At 38.1% G+C, this 21,617-nt stretch overlaps 1 protein-coding gene across 2 annotated transcripts in view; it reads left to right on the forward strand.

The window, feature by feature from the left end:
- Positions 1-20,821, forward strand: part of Abca9 (ATP-binding cassette, sub-family A (ABC1), member 9) — a 66,654-nt gene extending 45,833 nt beyond the window's left edge. Inside the window, exons 24-39 of one of the 2 annotated variants that reach the window (XM_005402114.2) lie at positions 848-1,021; positions 1,287-1,400; positions 2,994-3,113; positions 4,797-4,865; positions 6,702-6,793; positions 7,977-8,097; positions 8,719-8,836; positions 9,862-9,953; positions 12,269-12,429; positions 13,321-13,396; positions 13,467-13,561; positions 14,261-14,380; positions 14,555-14,695; positions 17,357-17,436; positions 19,490-19,545; positions 19,678-20,821. In XM_005402114.2, the coding sequence (XP_005402171.1) occupies positions 848-1,021; positions 1,287-1,400; positions 2,994-3,113; positions 4,797-4,865; positions 6,702-6,793; positions 7,977-8,097; positions 8,719-8,836; positions 9,862-9,953; positions 12,269-12,429; positions 13,321-13,396; positions 13,467-13,561; positions 14,261-14,380; positions 14,555-14,695; positions 17,357-17,436; positions 19,490-19,545; positions 19,678-19,776 (1,728 nt within the window). In that variant the 3' untranslated portion in view covers positions 19,777-20,821. The remainder of the gene's footprint in view (positions 1-847; positions 1,022-1,286; positions 1,401-2,993; positions 3,114-4,796; positions 4,866-6,701; positions 6,794-7,976; positions 8,098-8,718; positions 8,837-9,861; positions 9,954-12,268; positions 12,430-13,320; positions 13,397-13,466; positions 13,562-14,260; positions 14,381-14,554; positions 14,696-17,356; positions 17,437-19,489; positions 19,546-19,677) is intronic. The other variant, XM_005402115.2, reaches the window with a different exon arrangement.
- The last annotated feature ends 796 nt before the right edge of the window (positions 20,822-21,617 follow it).

The raw sequence follows: 21,617 nt of genomic DNA on the forward strand, positions 1-21,617 counted from the left end.
TTCTCATGTATTTATTTGTATTTCCTTATGTGAGAAGTGTGTATTCATCTCAGCTGCCCATTTTTGGATTGGGTCTTTGAATTTGGGGGGCTGATATTTTTTAATTCTTTATATGTTCTAGATAGAAGCCCTTTGTCTGAGGGACAGTCTAATAAATAACTTTATATAGGTGCCATTTAACTTAAAAATATTAACTGCTTGTATGCTTTATTGTTTCAACAGTCCATGATAAAGTTGTAAGAGCTTGTGTTATGACAATCACTATAACAATGTGGCTTTCAATAGGTGATATCAAAATCTACTCACTAGTATTCACAATCTAATAATGAAAAATTGCATTTACTTTAAGACAGTAAGAAAAGTGCAACATTTTATAGGTCTCTTGCTTATGCCAACCCCAAAAGATTTTTTTTAAATCAAATTGATTAAATAGACAGCCAGTGCTTAGGCTCTAAATAAAATGCCCATTGTTGATATTCACAATAAATTTCCAGAATCTTAGACACAGCTATAAACTCCACTTCTTTAAGTCTTTGTGCAATTTCCAAGTCTTCTTGTCAAAAGAGGAAGTGCCTTTGGAAACAAAAGATCAGAAATGCCTATTTACTGATAGAAGATTAGCTAGTTAAATTGGTACATTGCTCCTTTAGACAATGAAGTCATTAACATGATTGGAAATTTTTTTATCGTCTCTGAGGTAGGGATGTGGCAAGTTGTAGTAGCATTTTGCTGAACCAGAGTAATTAAGGGAATATAGCAAAAATAAATGCTCTTGTGTTTAGGTATTTAAAATTTCCCAAACCTCAGGTTTTCTGGCCTCTTAATGGTTTTTCTATTTCTTCATCAGGAAAAAATTCATTCCCAGCTATGGATTTCAGGCCTTTACCCTTCAGCTTACTGGTTTGGACAGGCACTAGTGGATATTCCACTCTACTTCTTGATTCTTCTTCTGATGCAAATAATGGATTATGTTTTTAGTCCAGAAGAGTTTATACACATAATTCAAAACCTGTTATTTCAGGTAAGTGGAAAAGGTTAAGAAATGGTGAAAACAGGTTCTAATAAAACTATTTCTTAATCTTTAGAAGAAAAGAAAGGGAAAAAAATAAAGAAAAAAGAAATGGTTTTATTAGGCTAGATTTTCACCAGTGCAGTACTATTATTCATCTTAAACTAAAGAACATAGATAAAATTATCCACCCTGTAGTTCTGAAAAGTTGAAGGATGGCTATGGATACCTTCCTGTTAATATTTACTTTATCCAACTGAAGTATTTCTTCTTTCAGACCCTGTGTAGTGTTGGATATGTCTCGTCTCTTGTTTTCTTGACATATGTGATTTCATTCATTTTTCGCAATGGCAAAAAAAATAGTGACATTTGGTCATTTTTCTTCTTAACTGTAAGTGTGTATATAATGCTCACTGTTTTATTTTTAAATCTTTCTTGAATAAATGTAAGAATGTGTGTTTTAATCTTTGAACTAAGCAGAGTGGTGAATTAATATTGTTCTCTAAAATTTCTAATTGCTCTAAGGTAACATTGGCATATATAAAATGTAGTGTGTGTGTGTGTGTGTGTGAGTATACACCAACTACAATGAAATCCACACATCTCCAGAGCTAGAGATTCTCCTGAACTAGAGACTTCTACCCTTAATACCTCACTTAAATGTCACTTGAATATTTAAAAAGGACTTCAGTGATACCATATCTGAAATATACCCCTCTACTCAATTCTATGCTTCCTGAGCTCTCAGCTGGTTACACTACTGCTACAGAATCCACTCAGCGAGTTGCTCATACCAAAGTCTTGTTTTTTCTCTCTGTCTCTCCTCACATTCAATCCATATGCATGCCCGTTATTACGTGTTTGCCACTCATAATGATCACATTCATCATGGGGAATTTGTACTTATACATGAGGCATCTTAATTCTTTTTTCCCAGTCCCCTTCCCTCCCTTCAACACTTCTTCCCCTCCCCATTTATGAAAGCTCTGTTTCTATTTTTCCCATCAATTCTCTCTCTTTTTTAAAATCCCTTTTCCATTTCTTCTTGTATCCACTCCCTTGTTCTCCCTTTTTTTTTTTTTTTTTTTTTTTTTTTTTTTTTTTTGGTCTTTTTTGAGACAGGATCTCACTATGCAGTTCAGGCTGGCCCTGAGCTCACTTTGTAGCCCAGGCTGGTTTCAAACTCACAACGATCCCCCTGCCTCAGCCTCTGGAGTGCTGGAATCATAGGTGTGCACCACTGTCGTTCTGTCCAGCGTGTCAGGTCCTGAGAACGAGGTGCCACGAATGAAAAGGAAAAGAAAGACAGACAAGAAGAACAAGAGAGGCAAAAGTCTGGGATCAGGGGGCTTACAGCCTCTTGGACTGCAACCCCGATTATCAATCTCAATCACCTTATATTGATAAAGAACCAAGGGCGTAGCTAGTACAAATGGGCAGATACCAAAACTTTTAGTAATTAAGGCATTACTATCCTTCTCCAGTTCTGCCTCTTGTGGCGCTGGCAACAATGCCCAGGTGGGCCTCCCACACCCAGCACCAGGCTTACTCAGTTCAGCTGGGGGTTACAAGTTGACCGGCAGTTATCAATCCACTACAATCACAGTCCTTACTTCACATTAATTTTTACAGTGCATGGCAAGGCTGAAGCATAGGGATCTCCTGCAGTTCAAATATATTCTTATCTTCAGGTGAAAAGTTTCAGTTCATTTTTGCAACAATACACAAATCATTGTGTGTTCTCAGTGCTTTCTAATCAAAGAATGTCCTTCTCCACATGTCACCACACCCATCTTTCTCCTTCCCACTTGCACAAGTTCTTCCTACTTCCTAATAGCTATTCTCCATTTTGCTCTTTATTTACAATTTGCATTGCTCACCTAAGAGAAATAATCTAATAGTTAAACTTGTGTGTCTGATTCATTTCATTTAAAATTATGGTCCTGTCATACTTTCATGACTCTATCCTGTGTTTTTATTTTAGGTCACCATCTTCACAATACTTGCTACTGATATAAGTGAATACACATTTCTGGGGTTACTTTTCTGCACCATATTAATACCACCCTTCACACTGATTGGTTCTCTAACCATTTTTTCGGAGGTAAGTAATTCCAGTCCTGTCCTCACATCATAAAATATATGGCTAGAAGAGAAAGCCTTAGATATTGCAAAAATTTGAGCAGAGTCCTTAGCCATACAAAGTTTGAGAAGACAAAATTTCTTTGTCTTCAGAAAGTCAGTTGTTTTGCCATACATGAGGGGCAAGTTCTTTTTTAGTAGGAAGCCTGACTTTGGTTCATGAAGGTCAAAGGCAACTCCAAGCATAGGGTATTTTATAGATCTCATGAAAACTCTCACTCTGGGAACCCTACTGAGAGGTGCGTTTTCTGCTAAGTTTTAGATATGTTAGGTTTAAGGCCTCTCACAGACACTTGAAGAAAAATACTAAGGAGACAGTTGGATATACAATGAAGTACACAAGTGAAAGGGTTGCTCTCCTAAAACCATAAATGCTCCATCCATTTAACAAGGTCATTGTTAGAGTATGTAAATACAGAGGTAAGTGGCTTAGTGGCTTTGCTGGTGGAAAGAAGAGAATGATATGTCTTTATTCAGGAAATGAAGTCATCAGCTGAGGGTGAGGTAGTCAAGAGGGGATTGGGATTTTGACAACAGAAAAAAAGATACAAAAAATTATTTCAGGGAGTGGGGTCACTAGGACTGACCTACTGAAAGACAGACTACCCTACTTTTCAAGAAAAGTCAACAAAGTGGGGAGTTCATCTCATAATCTGCCTTACAGACACATTATAGCAAATAGAGAATTGGGTTCAACTGGGATGAATAGTTGCCAGGTGAGTCTGACAAAGAAAAGGATAGGGGGGTGTAGTTCTGTATAAAGAAGGCTTGAATAATAGACCATGGATTCCAAACTAGGAAAGATATAACTTAAGGACATGAAGGGGTTGGTAGACAGTGGGAAAAGATTGGTGGGTTGGAGTTTCACCAACTCCAAATTATGGAATAAAGATACTAGAATCTCAAAAAGCTGGGAGAATAAAATTTGATGGCAGAGAGGGCAGAAATCAGGGAGAGCTAAGCTCATTTTGGAATGGCGTACCATTATTGGAAGTGGTCATCTGAGGCAGGAGAACAAAGTGAATTGAAATGCTGTTAGAGTCATTAAAAAACCACCAATATGAAAAACAAAGTCTTTTCCAGATGAATGGCCGTAATACTTACCAATTAATTGACAGGGGTCTAAATTTTCTCAGAAAAAGTCTTGGTGAATAGAACTCAATAAACAAAATTGAGTCCTTTACCCTTCATTTGTAATGAAGTAAAATATCCTTTCATGGGAGCTGTTGGAAAGATACACTTAGATGTGTACATGAAACTCTTGGTGATGGATTTGGTCTGAAGGATTGTTGTGATTATACTCAAAAGCAGATGTAGGAGAACAAAAATGATTACAAGATTTTTGAGAGGAAAATACAGAAAAGGAGCACAAAGAGGAAGAGAAAGACAGAAGTTGAAGGAGAAGGTTTGTCTTAAAACAGCATTGGCCATGGCTTCAATGGGTCTCATAGGCATTACCCAGAATTCTGCCAACTTACAGTATTACACATAATAGCACCTCAGCATATAGACAAGTTGACTGAGATGTCTTGGCAGAAAGGAAGACATGCTACACAGAAACTGACTTTGCCTGATGAATGGTAAAATAGTGGCAAGGCCATTTAAAGGGAAGGTTGGTATAAATAGCTTTCTTTTTGTTTTACAGATTTCTTATGACTTCGTGGATTACGTAGGAGCTTCAGAATCTCAAATAGTATTTCTGGCATTGCTAATAGTAAGAAGACATTTCCTTTTCAACGTTATTCATGAGGGGATACAGCCTTTGCATGGTTTGAGTTTCTTTGAATTGCACCAAGTTAAAAATGACATTTCTAGCATATGAAGGAAAGCACACACACAAAATGACTTGCTAAAAATTTAATTAATTTTATTGGTGGAACTTAGGTACATACAATGATCATATTCATCACAGGGAACTTGTACCTGTACATAATTTACCTTGATTTGTTTTCTTTCCCCTCCTATTCCCTTCCCTTCCCTTCACCCCCTCTTCTCCTTCTTACTTTTTATATATTTTTTATTTTAAAGAGAATAAAAGTAATCAAAAGAAATGATACACAATTTCATTAAACAAGATGATAGGAATTCAACAATGGTTGTTATATTGAATATTGTTCTCTTAAATTGGTTGTTCAGATTACCAAATATAAGCATTCAAAATTGGTCAAAAAATTCAAAAGAAGAAAAAACTTTTAGCACTAACTGGTCCTTTCAATAGACCAGTAGAAATCAGCAGTACAATTATCCCAGCTATCCTGTGTATATACATGTATATTTTTCCCTTCCTTCTTTCTTTCTTTTCTCTTTTCCCTCATCCCAGTTGTTCCTTCCCTTGGAGCAGTTTCTTCTCTTTTCACAATATCTATTGTGCCTTTCAAATTTTATTTACCCTTTCAGGTTCTTACACTTGGAGACAATACAGTGTTCACACATGTGGGTCTGATTTATTTCACTTATGAGCATGGTCTCTAGTTGCATCTCTCCTCCTTATTTAGAAAGCTTTGTTTCCATTTTATCCTTCTCTTGTCTTTTTTCATTTCCCTTCCTTCCTTTCCCCCTTCCCCTCCCTGGTTTCCCTTTCTTTAACTTCTTCCCATTTTATCATCTGTCTTATACAATTTGGTTTTTATTTACACTTTCAGTTTCTCACACCAGTAAGACAATGCAATATTTACACATGTGTGTCCAATTTATTAGACATCCATTTAGCAATAAATGGCTCAAGTGTATCCTTCTTTATGGCAGAGTAGTACTCTATTATATAAAAAACACACATCTTCTTTACCCATTCATTGGTCGATGGACATTTTTGGGTTGTTTCCAAGATTTAGCTATGAAAAACTGTGTCACTACAAACACGGGTGCACATGTATTGCTGTGCTATGATGCTTTTAATTTTTTTGAGAAAATATCAAGATCTAAACCACTATCATTACAATAGTTGTGGAGTGCCAAGAGTGAAGCACCAGTTCTAAATAGCGTGAGTAGTAGTGGTATAACTCAGTACTTCTATCTTTATGTTTTCTCTAAATAGCATAGAGAGTAGCTTTGAGAGTTTCATAGACTGTTAAATGGATTGCTTTCTGCCTTGAGAAATGTTGTGCAGTTTAATTTTGCAATAGCAAGCAAAAAGACTGAAATGACACCCAGGATTTGGAAGCAGATTTATTTTATGTTGATCAATGGGCACTGTTAGGATCATTCCCAAAATATCAGGCCCCAAAACTCAGGGAGGGAGGCTTTTATGGGATTGCAAAAGGGAAGTATAGAAGTAGAGTGTTTGGCTGTCTTTGATTGGTTCTTGCAATATGCATCACAGTGATCAGCCGTTGCTAGGAGACAGAAGCAACCAGAACTGCAACAGGAGCTATTACCTGGGCAGCTAAGAAACTGAATTGTACTGGCTGTGGTGGGAGGAGGGGGCATTTCCTGTTACAATTTTATATATCATCGCAGTTATAGCAAATAATCCAGCTCCTATACCATTTCCAGTATTGAAATAATTGTTTTGATGATGATGTTAATTTTGATTGCCATTTTTTTCCCCTAGCCTTACTTCCAGTTTTTCATTTTTGTTCTTGTTCTGCGATGTCTGGAAGGAAACTTCAGGAAGAAATTGTTGCGAAAGGACCCTGTATTCAGGTTCATAAAAAACAATAGAAATTCATGATTTATTTGAATAGTCATTCTTTAAAGATATTTTAATGTGTCTAACTTAATTGTTAAAAGCACTGACTGCTCAAGATTATTTTAGGAGACTTTGTAAGTTCAGTAACGATGAATTTTAGAAATTGTGTATACAATAATCTAGTGAGAGAGAACATTAGCACAGGTAAGAGACTGAAAAATTAAGGCAGACTGTGATTTTACAGTGAGGAAAGTTACATGCAAGGAGTAGAATCTTTGAAAGAATGTGCAAGTGCAGACAAGCAGTAATGAAGTATAGCCATACTTCAGTAGGTATGCAGTGCCCGCAGAGCTAAGAGAGCAAGGGAAACATAAACACACACACACAGAGAAATAGAGTGTGAGCAGTAAGACAAAGGTTGCGGTACATGTCTTCTTCCTGTTGGTGAGAGGAGGCAGTTGAAATGAAGGCATGTGTTATAGGATAATAAAAATGAAATTGAAGCTAGATACTCAAGGGTCTTGAAATAGGAAAGCGTAAGAAGGTTTTATAAGTTACATAATACAAAGTCAAGACAAAGTATGTCTTGAACACCTAGGCTACCACCCAAAATGAGTATCAGGTTCAAAGCTAATTTGATGGTAAAGGGCTGTGTTTTAGAAAACCAAATGACTACATTTACTTGTGTTGACTAAAGGGAGAGATGTAAGAATTAGCAGAACTCAATGAGGGGATGATGAAAAAAAGAATTAGTGAGAGAAGAGTGATCCTGACACAAATTCCCAAGAGGTGCTCTTGCTCCTAACTGAGTAGACATTGGAATGGTGATCAGATGTCCTAAGTTTTCTGGGACCATTCCTGACTCTGAGTGTTGTGACCCACCCTTCTCATGAAACTGCCTCAAAATGCTCTTGTCAGAGAGGGTGTACTAATTTATCATTTGGAAAAAAGGCAGTCAACAGCACCAAGCACAATTAAATTTAGGTAAAAGTCAAAAGTGATATGAGTAGCATCCCTTGATTCTTTGATAGCAAGTAGGCTGTTTTTAAGGTGAATGACAGAGAGTTTAAGAGTGAAAATTCTGCTGTGCTCCTCGTTAAACTGGTCAAATAACTGATTGCAGTAACAGAGAATTCATTACTTTTGCTCAGTTTTCAACTGGAAAAACATGGCACCCTCATGCCATTTTGATTTTAGAATGACTCCAAGAAGCAGTGACGTTTTTCCAAATCCAGAAGAACCTGAAGGAGAAGATGAGGATGTCCGAATGGAAAGAATCAGAGCAATAAACGCCGTGACTGCCCTGGACGAGGAAGAGGTAAGAACTACAGAAATATTCTTCATCACATCATTTTGCCTGCCAGATGAAGTGAGCAACTCATTCTACTTTTTGAAAAGCACTGGAGGTTCTTTCATCCTTGCTCATGTAATTTGTTATTTGACTTCAGTAGGTATGACCACAGAACTAAGAAAGCAAGGGAAACAAATACACACAGAGAGATTAATGTGTTCATTAATTTTTCAAAGTCATAGTTTTAACAAGTGCAGCTAAATGCTATAAAAACTTAGGTAAGGTTTTGTGAGTTTTATAACCCACATGAGGCTTACTGTAAGGAATTAGGAAGAGACAGCTCACCTGAGTTGTACGTTTGTTTATAGCATATGCGTGCATGAGAGTACGTGTTTTAAATCTGTGGATTTAGTGGATGCTTTTATTCCTCTCTGAAGAACAGCAAGCACAAATCGCATGATATGGTGCATACATGCCCCTTTCCTACAGTAATATAAGCTTGAAAGAATTTATTTGACAATGGCAGTTTCTAGGGGAAGGGTAGGTTTGCTTCCTGATCTTGTATAGGGGCATGGTTGCTGGCAAGAACGGAGTATTCTTAATGCAAAGAGAGAATAATGCCCCATTGCTTCTGGCTTGTCTTTTCAGAAACCAGTTATCACTGCCAGCTGTCTGCGGAAGGAATATGCAGGCAAAAAGAAAAATTGCTTTTCCAGAAGGAAGAAAAAAATTGCCACAAGAAACGTGTCTTTCTGTGTTAAAAAAGGTTGGAAACGACAGTTCTGCTACTAGAATGATCTTCATCTCTAAAGATTGGCTCTTGAAAAGACAAGAACAGTATCCAAATCTAGAGTTATCTAATGATGAATGGGAAAGGAAGCCAACTCATCATCACACTATAGTTGTTCCTTCCTGCTTACAAACCACAGCTCTACTTACAGTTTTTCTTTACACAAGAAGATACTGTCTGTTCTGTTAAAACAAACAAGCAGAAGAATAACAACAAAAGGGCAATTTTTCTGTTAAAAACAATGATATAGGTTTTACTTGCTTTTTTCAAGTCTATAATAGTTTTTACATTTTTGTGGTGCTGGGGATTGAACTCAGAACCTCACACATGTTAAATAAATGCTGTACCACGGAGCTACACACCAGCCTTGTGTAGATTTGAAAGCAATGTAACTTCATGACCTAAAGGAAGTGATGGAGGCATGGTAATACATTCATCATTCCTAAAAATGTCAAGTGTTACAGTCCTGGTTAAGCACAACAAGCTTTGGAATCAAATTTGTTTCAAACTTTAGCTCAGTCTCTTATAGGCAGTATAACCTTAGGCAAGTTATTTATGCTCTTTAAGCCTCAGTTTCCTCATCTGAGAAAGAAAATATGAACCATATAATAAGCAGTAGGTGTGTGTGTGTGTGTGTGTGTGTATGTGTGTGTAGGGGGAGAATAAGTGAAATAAAGTGCATAGTGCATTTCACATAGTGCTCCACACTTAGAGAGTCCACAAATAGTATTTGCTATTGATTGATTGATTGATTGATTGTGTTATTGGAGATTGAACACAGGGCCTTCAAAAAGAGCTATATCTCCAGCCATTTTTTAATTTTGTATTTTGAGACAGGGTCGTGGTAAGTCACTATGGTACCAGGGGTGGGCTCAAACTTGCAGTCCTTCCGCCTCAGCCTCCCAGAGTGCTGGTGTTACTGGCGTGTGGCACCATGCTTGCCTTGCTTTTATTTTTGATATAATTATCTGTGCGTTTCTGAGCATTTCTGTTTCTTTCAGGTGAAGTTGTAGGACTGTTGGGACACAATGGAGCTGGGAAAAGTACAATGATTAAAATGATAACTGGAGACATAAAACCAAATGCAGGGCAGGTCAGTAAAACACAGAAATACAGTCATTAATGCTTCCTCAAATGAACATTTTACAGTGAATATTGATGACAACCACAAAAACATTTGGCTAGTCCTTAAGCAGTTTGTGTGACTTATGCAGTGAATGAAGAGGATTGATTAAAAATTTTTCTCCTTAATTCCAAAAATAGTTGATGGCTGAGAAAGGCCATTATTTTTTATACTGGGTGAAAAAGGTAGAGCTATTAAAGGGAAATATATATCTCTGAGATCAGAAGTCTTTGTTTTGTGGAATTATCTATCCCAAGGCCTTTTTAAATTGAATTATCCACTGTGAAAATAAGGCCTGCTCATGTGGCTAGAGGAATGAATCTTCATATTTAACAACTTTTCTGCTTATATGCTATATTAAAGATTCTGTGTGACATTTTTGTAATAATCAGTTCATTAGAAAATAGAATGGCGTAAGTCTTGGCAAAGTGCGTTTGCACCAGAAACTTTCTTGTAATTGTGGGGGCATAGTCTGGCCCATTGGATAAAAGGATGTGACCAGTAAGAGGGGAAAAAAATGGCAGTAGAAGATATTACTGTAAGTCTACTGAAGCTTTTGAACCATAATAATAATGCTGGGCTGGGGCTAAAAGGCCCATGTCTCTTATCACAGACATAAGTAAGAAAAACATGAATAATTGTCAAAAATCCAAAGCAAAAAATGGAGTAACATATGAATTTCACTTTTCTAGATCAATGTGGGTAAAAGGAGGGTTGGAGACCAAAGGACTCCAGCTTTGCAGGGAGAATGCTATTGACAATTGGCCCAGGGTTAAAGTCAGAGGGGCTGTTGAGAAGGGAAGCTGCAAGGTGGTCATGACTGCTACAAGCATTTTCCAAATTGCCTGTCCATTTCCATTTTTGCCTCACATAGCAGTTAGAGCAGACCTTCAAACATGTCCTGCCACTCTCCAGATTATAACCTGTGACTTAAAATTAATCCAAAATTTTTACCATGGCCTCAAAAGCCTTGGCATAGCATGGGGTCTGCTGACAGCCTTTCACATCCTCTACCTCTTGCCAGAGTGGGCTTCAATCCCTTTCTGCCTGCAGTATCTTTGTGTTTGATCTACGCATGTGCCCTGCGCTCAGCTCTTTACCTGCTTGGTTATCTCCTCATCACTGGAACGTCTACCTCCCCAAAAGACCCTTTCTGCTTGCACTGTTTACTACATTAAATCCTCCGTATTATTGTAAGGCGCATTTGCTTCCTTGAAAGGATTAAGAAGAGGCTTGAATTAGTCCACTTATGTACTTACTTGTTAATTTTCTGTTTCTCTCCCTAGAATGAAAGTTCTAGGAGGCAAAGTTAACTTGTTTTCTCCTGTTTTGCTCTTAGGGAATAAAACAAGGTGGTCACTGAGACTAGTATTGACCTTCAGGACCCACATCCTTAACTTATAGCATGGAGGTTAGGGCATGTTACCATCTAATCTTCTTAAAATTTCTTAATCCACACATGTGTGAGTTTTCTCATAGGTAAACCAGGAATAATAAAGTTATTACAGAACACATATGGTGTTTCTATGAAGACAACATAATTCAAAATATATAAAATGCTCAGATTCTGGCATATGGCAAGCACCAGGGAGACATTAGCTATTCAAGTTATTGGCTAGCATAGGGCCTGGCTCATAAAAATGACAAAGGCTGTCATGAATGAACTGAGTTTCTTGGTACCACAGCATTAAAGATTTTTCATGTATTATTTAGCTCAGAATTTTTCAACCTTGAAATTAATGACCTTTGGGCTGGGTAATCTGTGTGTGTAATAGGATGTTGAGCAGCGTTCCTGACCTCCACCCACTAGATGCCCGTAGCACCCATCCCACCACAGATATACATACAAATTATGACAGCCAAATATATCTACAGACACTGCTAAATGTACCCTGGGAGGAAGATTGCCCCTGTGCTTCAAATGCTATAATTACAGCTATTTATGATTAGGGAAACAGAATCCTTAACAAGTATCTATTCTTTTGAATTTTGGGATCGGTGAATAAAGTCAAGTGATGAACAACCAAATAAGCAACCTTGAATTCAGCCTTAGTAAGGAAACTGGTAGGTAGTTAAGTCTAAAGGAGAATATAACAATATGGAAAACTGGCTTTTAAATTGCTGAGTAGTTTGCCATTTTTTCAGAGCTATATTTAGTAACTTTTTAACTTTTCTACGTATTTACCTGTATACTCTTAGCACCTGTGTATGTACAAGAAGGGAACTCCCGGAAGTACATACTCACAATTCTGAACAGAACTGGAGAATGAACTTCTTTTGTCTAGGTGATTTTGAAAAGGAGCAGTGAAGAGGACACCTTGGGGTTCCTGGGGTACTGTCCTCAGGAGAATGTGCTGTGGCCCAGTCTGACTGTGAAGCAACACCTGGAAGTATATGCTGCTGTGAAGGGGCTGAAGAAAAGGGACGCCACAGTCACCATCACGGGGTCTGTGAGCGAAGCATGCATTCCATTCTGTCTTGGGGAGGTGTGATGTTAATGATATTTCAAACAAAATTCAAGAACACAAAATTAAAGAAACAAGTATCTAATAAATCATCCCTTGCTTATGGGAAAAGTCTTGGCTATCTAGTAGTGAGTCCAATATCATTTTCTCGGGGCTGGGGATTTAGCCTAGCAGCACAGTGCCTGCCGGGCAAGCGCAAGGTAGTGAGTTTGATTCCTGGTACCAGGAAAAAAAAAAACAATATCATTTTCTCTAACTCTAAGCCTGGAGGGAAAAATGTTTACAGATTATTCTTAATATGAGAAGAAGCTGTTGAAAATAGGAGCATGACCTCCAATAAAGATTCAGAAAGTATCTGTAATAGTCAGTTTTGTGTTACTATAGTGAAATATCTAAGGCTAATTACACTCGAAGAAGAGAAGTTTTCCCCATGGTCTGGAAGGGGAAAGCCCAAGATTGGGCAGCCTCATTGTCTCAGCCTCTGATGAGGACCCAGTCATGATGACATCGTAGCAGGAGTTTGTGTGAGTGGGAAAAAAATCACATGATCAGACAGGAAACCAGATGGATGGGGATCCCACATCCCCTCTCAAGGCACACCCCCAGTGACCTAGACAAACTCAGCACCTTCTAATAGGCTTTTTAAAGGTCCACACCATCTCCTGATGTCACCACGTTATCAATCTCCCAGTGCATGACCCTTTAGGGGGCAAACTACATCTAAACCATTACATATTCTCAGTGGTTTCACAGTTTTGACCCCTCCAGTGACTCTTAACTTTTCTCCACTGTACTCTTAATTTGCTTGTTCTCTTACATCCAATCCCCATCGTTCCTGGGTGATGAGGTCTGACTCATTCTGTTTCCTTCAGGTTGGTGGAAGCCTTCATGCTGCAGGATCATCTGAAGACACCCGTGAAGACTTTGTCAGAGGGAATAAAGAGAAAAGTATGTGAGGGCCTGGTGTGGCTCTGTGCGCCCGCAGCCTGGTGCTGACAGCCTGTCTCTCTTGTTCCAGCTGTGCTTTGTGCTGAGCATCCTGGGAAATCCATCAGTGGTACTTCTGGATGAGCCATCCACTGGGATGGACCCTGAGGGCCAGCAACAGATTTGGTGAGGAAATACACATGTAGCCCCTATGTGGACTAATGGCTCCTATAATAAATGCCCTCAAAGTCATTGTTTACTGAAGAAGGATAAGCCATTCATCCACTATTAGGAAAAGTAGCACTAAGGGAAAATAGCCCTACCACCAGTGTTTATTGAGGAGAAAAAGATATACTCTTTCAACTAAATATCCATGCTAAGAATTTTCTTTTCTTCATAAGTCTTCTGGGTATGAATGGGGCATAGTAAAATCAATCAATTACTAAATGTTAACTCTTTCTGCAACATTACCTAACATACAATTCTTATGGAGAATAAAAGAGACATTCCAAATTCTCAATATAGTCTTTAATTATTTTAGGAGATTTCTGCCATTCTGTACCTTTATTGTATATGTTGTGATCATCATACATCTTACTTAGTTCCACCTTCTGTCTTCTTCCTGCCTTCTGATAAATGCTCTTAAACTCGTAAAAATGCTAAATAGATTTTACTCAATACATATGGTATGTTCAACCCAAACTTGTCAAATTATAACCAATAATGTGTTGAATTCCCTTTTTATTATCCCTCCCATAATTCTGGTTGGGGTCTATTCTGAATTCACTAATTGTTCCATATGTGTGACAAGGGAAACTTCTTTTTTAAACTTTCCGCACTGCCTTGGACAGTACTTTTATTTATTTTCCCTCGACCTAATTCTAGGCAGGCAATCCGGGCCACCTTTAGACACACGGAGAGGGGTGCCCTCCTGACAACCCATTACATGGCAGAGGCTGAGGCTGTTTGTGATCGTGTAGCCATCATGGTGTCCGGAAGGCTGAGGTGAGTTCTCTTCAGACTGACACTGGGCCCATGGGTCACAGGACATCTCTTCTGGGAGAAGCTGGAGGGGCGACTTCTGGTTCTAGGGGCCTGCAGCCTTGGCCTCCAGAGACTGGATAGCACTGGCCAGAATATCTTCCCTTACCTTGTTTGACTTGCACTTCTGACCGCCAGGTGTATTGGATCAATCCAACACCTAAAGAGCAAATTTGGCAAAGACTACCTGCTGGAGATGAAGGTGAAGACCCTCACACAGGTGGAGCCTCTCCACGAGGAGATCCTCAGGCTTTTCCCCTGTGCTGCTCGGCAGGAAAGGTAAACACACATGTTACTTTACTTGGTCTTTGGTTGATTTTCAGTTATAGTGATGAGGAATGAAAACTTTTTCCTCTCATTCCTTATTTTGGTTGTTTTTGTGTTTTAACTTTCAGTAGTGTAGTAACTAGAGATAGGTCTCATTCCAAAGGCTACAACAGGAGAAGAATGTGATAGCAAAGTGCTGCCTTGGAGACTGAGCATTGTCTTGTAAGGGAAGAAGCGTTCCTGGGAACTCAGTAATGGTCTGGGTCCTAGTGTGTGCATGTGTTACATCATCTCAGTGGCCCTTTCTAAATGGTAAAACCATCCACATGAATGGAGATTCCCTGTGTAGAGCCCGTACATACCACAGTGTCTCTTAGAATTTTTGTCATCATCGGTAACAGCATCTGAGGTTCAGGTAGGGTTAAGCAATTTTTACTTAAATGCTCTTTTCTTCATGTTAAGACCATGGAAAAGTAATCTTGTTTGCTCCCTCCTTAAACCGCACTGCTGTTGATTTCTTCCCCTGTCTCCCAATCCTCCTCTTAGTAGATTGACCTCCAGTGGGTCAAAGCACATTTATACCGCTATGGTTGTCTTCAGGACCACATGCATGTGTATATTTAAACCAATTGTTGTCAAGATACTGGAAGAGAAATAGGTAGATATCTTGAAGATATAGGTGTAGAAAGAGACTTCACGTGGGAAATACTACAAAGAATCAACAACTGGAATTTCATCTTATTAAAAAGCTTTTGCCCAAAAAAGAAATCACCAACAGAGTGAAAAAACAGACTACAGAATGAGAAAAGATTTTAGCCTATTGTTCCTCAAAGAACTTGTATCTAGAACATATAAAGAATTGAAAAAAATCAGACTCCCAAATTCAAAGACCCAATTCAAAAGTGGCACCTGAGATAATTACACACTTCTTAGATGAAGAAATACAAACAAGAAATAAATATATAAAAAAATGTTCAACATCACTGGTCATTCGTGAGATGCAAATTAAAACAATACTGAGATTCTATTCCACCTCAGAAAGAATGGCTATCATCAAGAAATCAACCAATAACAAATGCTAGAGGGGTTGTGGGGAAAAAAGAACCCTTCTCCACTGTTGGTGGGAGTGTAGACTGGTGCAGTCATTGTGAAAATAAGTGTGGAGATTCCTTGGAAAACTAGGATGAGAGGTGCCATTCAACCCAACTACTCCCCTTCTGGGTATCTTCCCAAAAGAATTAAAAACATCATATCACAGTGATATATGTGCACCCATGTTTATAGCAGCACAATTTATAATAGCTAAATCTTGGAAATAACCCAGATGCCCATCAAATGAGGAATGAATAAAAAAGATGTGGTCTTTTTATATAATGGAGTACTATTCAGCCATAAAGAAGGATGAAGTTGAGACTTTTATAGGAAAATGGATGCGATTTTCGACCATACTCATAAGTGAAATAAATCAGACTCACAAGTGTAAAGATCATATTATCTCCCTCATGTGAGAAACTGAACAAGTGAATAAAGTCCAAAACATACAGTAGGGGCTGGGTAAATAGCACAGTGGCATAAGTTCCTGCCTGGCAAGTGCGAGGTCATGAGTTCAATCCCTGGTACAGCAAAAAAAAAAAAAAATGCCATAGGTTTTGTGAAATGGGAAGAAATTGTTCAAAAGGAAAGAGGAAGTAGGATGGGAGAAAGAAGAAAGGAAAGGAAATGTGAAAAGGACAAGATAGTTATGTTACTAGTTTTTCTTAGTTCCTTGAAAAGAAAGGTTTGTGTAAATATCATTTGGAGAATTTTTGTGCCCATTTCTTGTACTCTGGGTAACTCCCTTAAAGATTACAATATATAATGCATTAATTATTGTTATTTTCCTATTTTCTCTTGAAATTTGTTTTATTTTTTCCATTAAAAAGATTAAGATGTAGATTAGTTTATTCTTTTTTATTTTAAAGAGAATAAAAATAATAAAAAATTAAGAACAATACAGGATTTCAAAAAGAAAGATGATAGGAATTCAATAATAGTTGTTATATCGCATATTGTTGTCTTCAAAGTTGTTCAGATCGCCAGATATAAGCATGCAAAATTGGTCAAAAACCCTAAGCATTAACTGTTCCATTCAATGAACCAACAGAAATTAGTAGTACAATTATCTTAGCTATCTTGTATATATATATATATATATTTTTTTTCCCCTTCCTTCCTTCTTTCTTTTTTCCTTTTCCTCATCCCAGTTGTTCTTTCATTTTGAGCAGTTTCTTTTCCTTCCACAATATCTGTTGCACCTTTTGGACTTTATTGACTCTTTCACTACAAGTTTACCCATGCAAGTCCGATTTATTTCACTGTTACTCTGTAAACTCTTCTTGAAGTAGGTGATGAACAGATAAAAGGCATGAAGAACATTTTAGCCTCTAAATCAAGTAAACTTTTTAAAGAAGGAAAACTAGAGCAGAATTTCCTAGATATGCATAATAATTAAATATTCACTGCAAAAATCTGACTGGAATTTGTACAAGAGAGAGATTGGTAACTGGATTTAGCCTATTAATAAATAACTTTTTGACTTTAAAAAAGAGATTATTTATTTTCCTTTTAAGATATACAGCTGCAGAGGGTGGTGCCCTTGAAGTCTGGAGCTCAGTCTCATTATTCACGTTGCAGGTATTCCTCCCTGATGGTCTATAAGCTACCTATTGAAGATGTACAGCCTTTATCACAGACTTTCTCCAAATTAGAGACAGGTAAGTGGTTGTCTAGAGATCAGTGATTGTTTAGAGATTAAAAAGAGCCCAAAACCGGCATTAAAAAATACATAAACATAGAATTGTGATTTTTTATTTACTGCAAATAAATTCCTAAGACTTCCCTGCAGTGGTCTCAAAAAGGGAGTGATTTCACAAAGTGTGGGGATCCTTAGTCGTTCACTGCTAAAGGGAGGGAGACAGGACGCAGCAGACATCAAGTGGATAGAGACCAGGGATGACGTCAGACAACCTACAAGGCACAGGTCGGTCCCCACAGGAAAGAGTGGTGTGACCACGTTGTCATTGGAGCTGAGGTTGGAAGACTTTGCCCAGTCTGAACAAGGTTCTGGACGCAAGAGACCATTGACATTCAGAGCTGGAGCGTCCACAAATTTGTACAACAGAAACCCACAAATTTGTTTCAGTTTTGAGATATTCTTGGGTAGCATTTGATACTGAGGAGATGGTTCCTCTCTACTGGTGTGAGCTAATCTGCGGCTCTTTTTAGGCGTTTGTATTTGGTCTTCACATAATGCTCTCATCTCACTCAGCTTAGTTTTGGCCTGTCAGGTGCACAAACCCTAATGAGTTATGCACTTCCACCAGGGCTCTTCTTCAGCTGTGCTTTCTGACTTCACAGCTGTCTACAAAACTGTAGAGACCTCAGGCTTCCCAGTTCCTAAGGAGAGGCTTCTCCTGGAAGGCTTGGTTTTCCACATCAGTCGTTTTCCCTTCATGGCTGATTTGCATCATTCCAGTGGGAAGGATTTCCACATTGGTTTCCCTTGTATTTTGTATGAAATAGTAGCAAAGAGACTGAGAGAGACTGCTCCCTCGAATATAATTGAGCTTTTCCTCAAAAGGCTTCTTATACTTCTGTTTTCACAAATGTTCTCTCCTATTCCAAACTGCTGGTCTGAAAAAAAAAAAAAAATTGCCGGCCTGCTTAATTTACTAAAACTGATGTTTGAATTTGAGGGAAAAAAACTTTTAATTATAACTCCCCACCCTGTTATATGAATATGGCCCAATGTACAAAATGCAGAAACATGAGCTAGAATTTTTTTTCTCAAGCTGTTATTAGCCATCGTTACATTCTCAGTAGCAATATGCACATTGGTAGAATGAACTAGGCTCCATGCTGTGGAAGCAAAACCACATCCTGTGACACTTCCTTTTCTGGGTGCATAGATCCTTCTTCCACATCAGATCACATGTGAGTAACGCAATCTCCAGCAGAACTTGAGTGTCACACGCCTCTCCCAGGTGTCACTTACCTCCTCTTTGAAGATCTGCAGCTGGAAAGATGAGGTGGTCAGTTGTGTCTCTCTTTTTATCCTTGTCCCCTCGGAGTTGATAAGCTTGTGCTCTGGGCCTCTTCAGAGTGGAATGAAAGGGGAATGGAGAAGAGAAAACGAGGAACAAAGGTTGATTATCAGAGTTGTCATGTGATGACAGGGGGTCCTGCGTCTGAGTGCAGTAACAGGGCAGTGTCCCAAGGCTAGAAATGGCAAGACTCATCACCTTAGGTTTGAAGACACAAAGCACAGAAGCACTGATGGGAATGGCAATGGACTCATGCAGAATTTGGCACAAATAGTGACCTTCTGTGAAGGGATACATTTGGCATCAGGGAGGAGGTGAAAGGATACCAGGCGCTCCATTGTCCCTTGTCCCTCCTGCCAGCCTTCCCATTGGTAGAATCCACTAGAAGACATCTCTGAGGGAAGCCTGTGGAGGAGAAGGAGGGCAGGAATAGAGACACAGTGGTTTTCCAGCTCAGGGGAAGTCATCCGTTAGCTACACCTCCTTGAAAGTTCTGGAGCTTCTAATAGGGTTTTCCAGCCTTCTGGTGGTTCCATCAAAACTCTAAGGAAATGGAACGGTATTTCCACCCTGTTGAAATATTGATAGTGTATTTGCATTTCCATATTTAGTACAGAAATATTTGCTACCTTGTATTTTATATTTAAGGTTGTTTTTGACTATCACCAAGTAAAATTATGTGTGTGCGTGTTTGTGTGTGTAATGTGTACTCATCCTTCTGCAGTTAAACAGAGCTTTGACCTGGAGGAGTACAGCCTCTCACAGTCCACCCTGGAGCAGGTGGGTCCTTTTCAGTGGTCTTCTATCCCCCATGAAATACAAGTACCTACACGGGCTGCCTTTTGCATGTGGTAGGAGCTATAGAAGGCAGCCTGGCATCCCTCTCCTTCCATGTATTTTCTCCCAATACAGGTTTTCCTGGAGCTCTCCAAGGAGCAGGAGCTGGATGATTTTAAGGAGGAACTGGATCCCTCTATGATGTGGAAACTCCTCCCCCAGGAGGAACCTTAAATCTTCAGACGTTCTGCTTCTCTTGAAGCTTTTTCAGACAATGTTCAATAGCATGAACAGCACTTATCTCAGATGTGACACAAATGACTTTTGAAACTCATGTCATAACTTTTTTCAATTCTATAGTAAGGCTGGTGGATAAACTCAGTGAGAGCAATGATGGAGCCTGAGATTAGACCACACCACCCGCTAAGGGTCCAGTAAGCTTATCCTATTTCACAGGGCTAATTTAAAATCGCATTTGTGGTAGATTTGTTTATGTGCCTGAGGATGATACAAAGACTACTTATTTTTCTCCCCACGAACCTAAACATATTGAATTTTTTCTTATCTTTTTGACTAGATAAAGTATAAAATCAGGTATAATATTGACATTAAAGGAAAGAGATTACCCAATAGCATAGATTTTGCTTTTTGTAATTTTCTTCTCTTAACCAGTTATTAATTGGGTGAGTTTTAAAAATCATTTTCAGACTGTAGCTTGTAGAATATTGTTTTTTTTCTATTATAACTATAAATGAAGTTGAAACCTAGTAAGATGCATACTTGCAATATGGATATGAATGTTTGAGTTAATGGAACATACTATGATGTATTTTTATGTGCAAACTTGAAATCTCCCATATATGAAGGTTGTACTCTTATGTAAAGCTATAGAACTTCCTTATGTCATTAGCCTTATTTAATATATATATATATATAAAATGACATATACAACTAGTTGCAGTGTAACAGCTTAAAATCAATAAATAAACTTATATACTTAATTTAGTAGCATTTCTTTTATTACCACTGTTATTGTTGCTAGCTAACTGAACATTCAAAGGCAGTTATGTGAAAAATCTTTACTTCTAGTGATTCTTACATCTTTCTAGTTTATGAAAATAGCTCATTCCCATCAGTCCACTCACAGGAGATCTGTATCTATCAGTCTTTGAAAGAAACTAAAATCTTAAATTTAGGTCACAGAATTTCAGAAATGTTATTTCTGAAAATAACAAATGCCCCAGATTTGTTATTTTAAAATGAGGACATTTTAAAATGTCTCTCTTGGTTTTTGTGAATTACAAACTAGTTGATACAAGTGAACCTGTTGAAAACTACAGTTCACTTTACTTATATTGGTACTAGAACAAGTGTTTCTTGCAATAAAGCAAAGTGTCCAATTATTGTATTAAAAGTCTTTTCCCCTAAATAAATCACAACTTTCTAAGATGTGGTTCAGTTGTACCATTAAAATTCTGTTAGAATGAGGAAGCATTTTTCTTTATGAAAAAGTGTAGACAGATGTATTATGAGAGAGGGCAAAAGAGAGTGTAGTGTATCCTTTTAACACCCTGTGGGCATATTCTCCAGACTAAAAAAAATGAAGAAAAGAGATGCTAATAACTTGGGTAAGAATGTTTCAAGGAAAGATCTGTATCTATCAGTCTATGAAAGAAACTGAAATCTTAAATTTAGGTCACAGAATTTCAGAAAAGTGAGCTGGGGAAGGATGATAAGATAATAGCAATGTTGTAATCATTTATAGAAGACTAAGAATACGTTATGTGCTAGAACTTGTGTCTATTTTGACTATTTTATGGATGCCTCATAATAACATCGAAATAGTTGCTTTTCTTTATAACTTATTTGGGAAGCAGAATTTCTAAAATGGTCCAGTACAGATGTACCCCCTACTCTCTGGACCTTGTGGATATGAAGTGATGGTGTCCACACCGTGCCCCTTGTGATGTGTGACACAGGTTGTATTCACATGGAAGGTTATCTGGGTGGGCATGTGTAGGTTAGATTATGTGATTTAGTTTCCCGGTCCCTTAAAGATGCAAATATCTTCTCTG

This window comes from Chinchilla lanigera, unplaced genomic scaffold (genome assembly GCF_000276665.1).
Source record: "Chinchilla lanigera isolate Chin_1 unplaced genomic scaffold, ChiLan1.0 scaffold00077, whole genome shotgun sequence".
Lineage (NCBI taxonomy): Eukaryota > Metazoa > Chordata > Mammalia > Rodentia > Chinchillidae > Chinchilla > Chinchilla lanigera.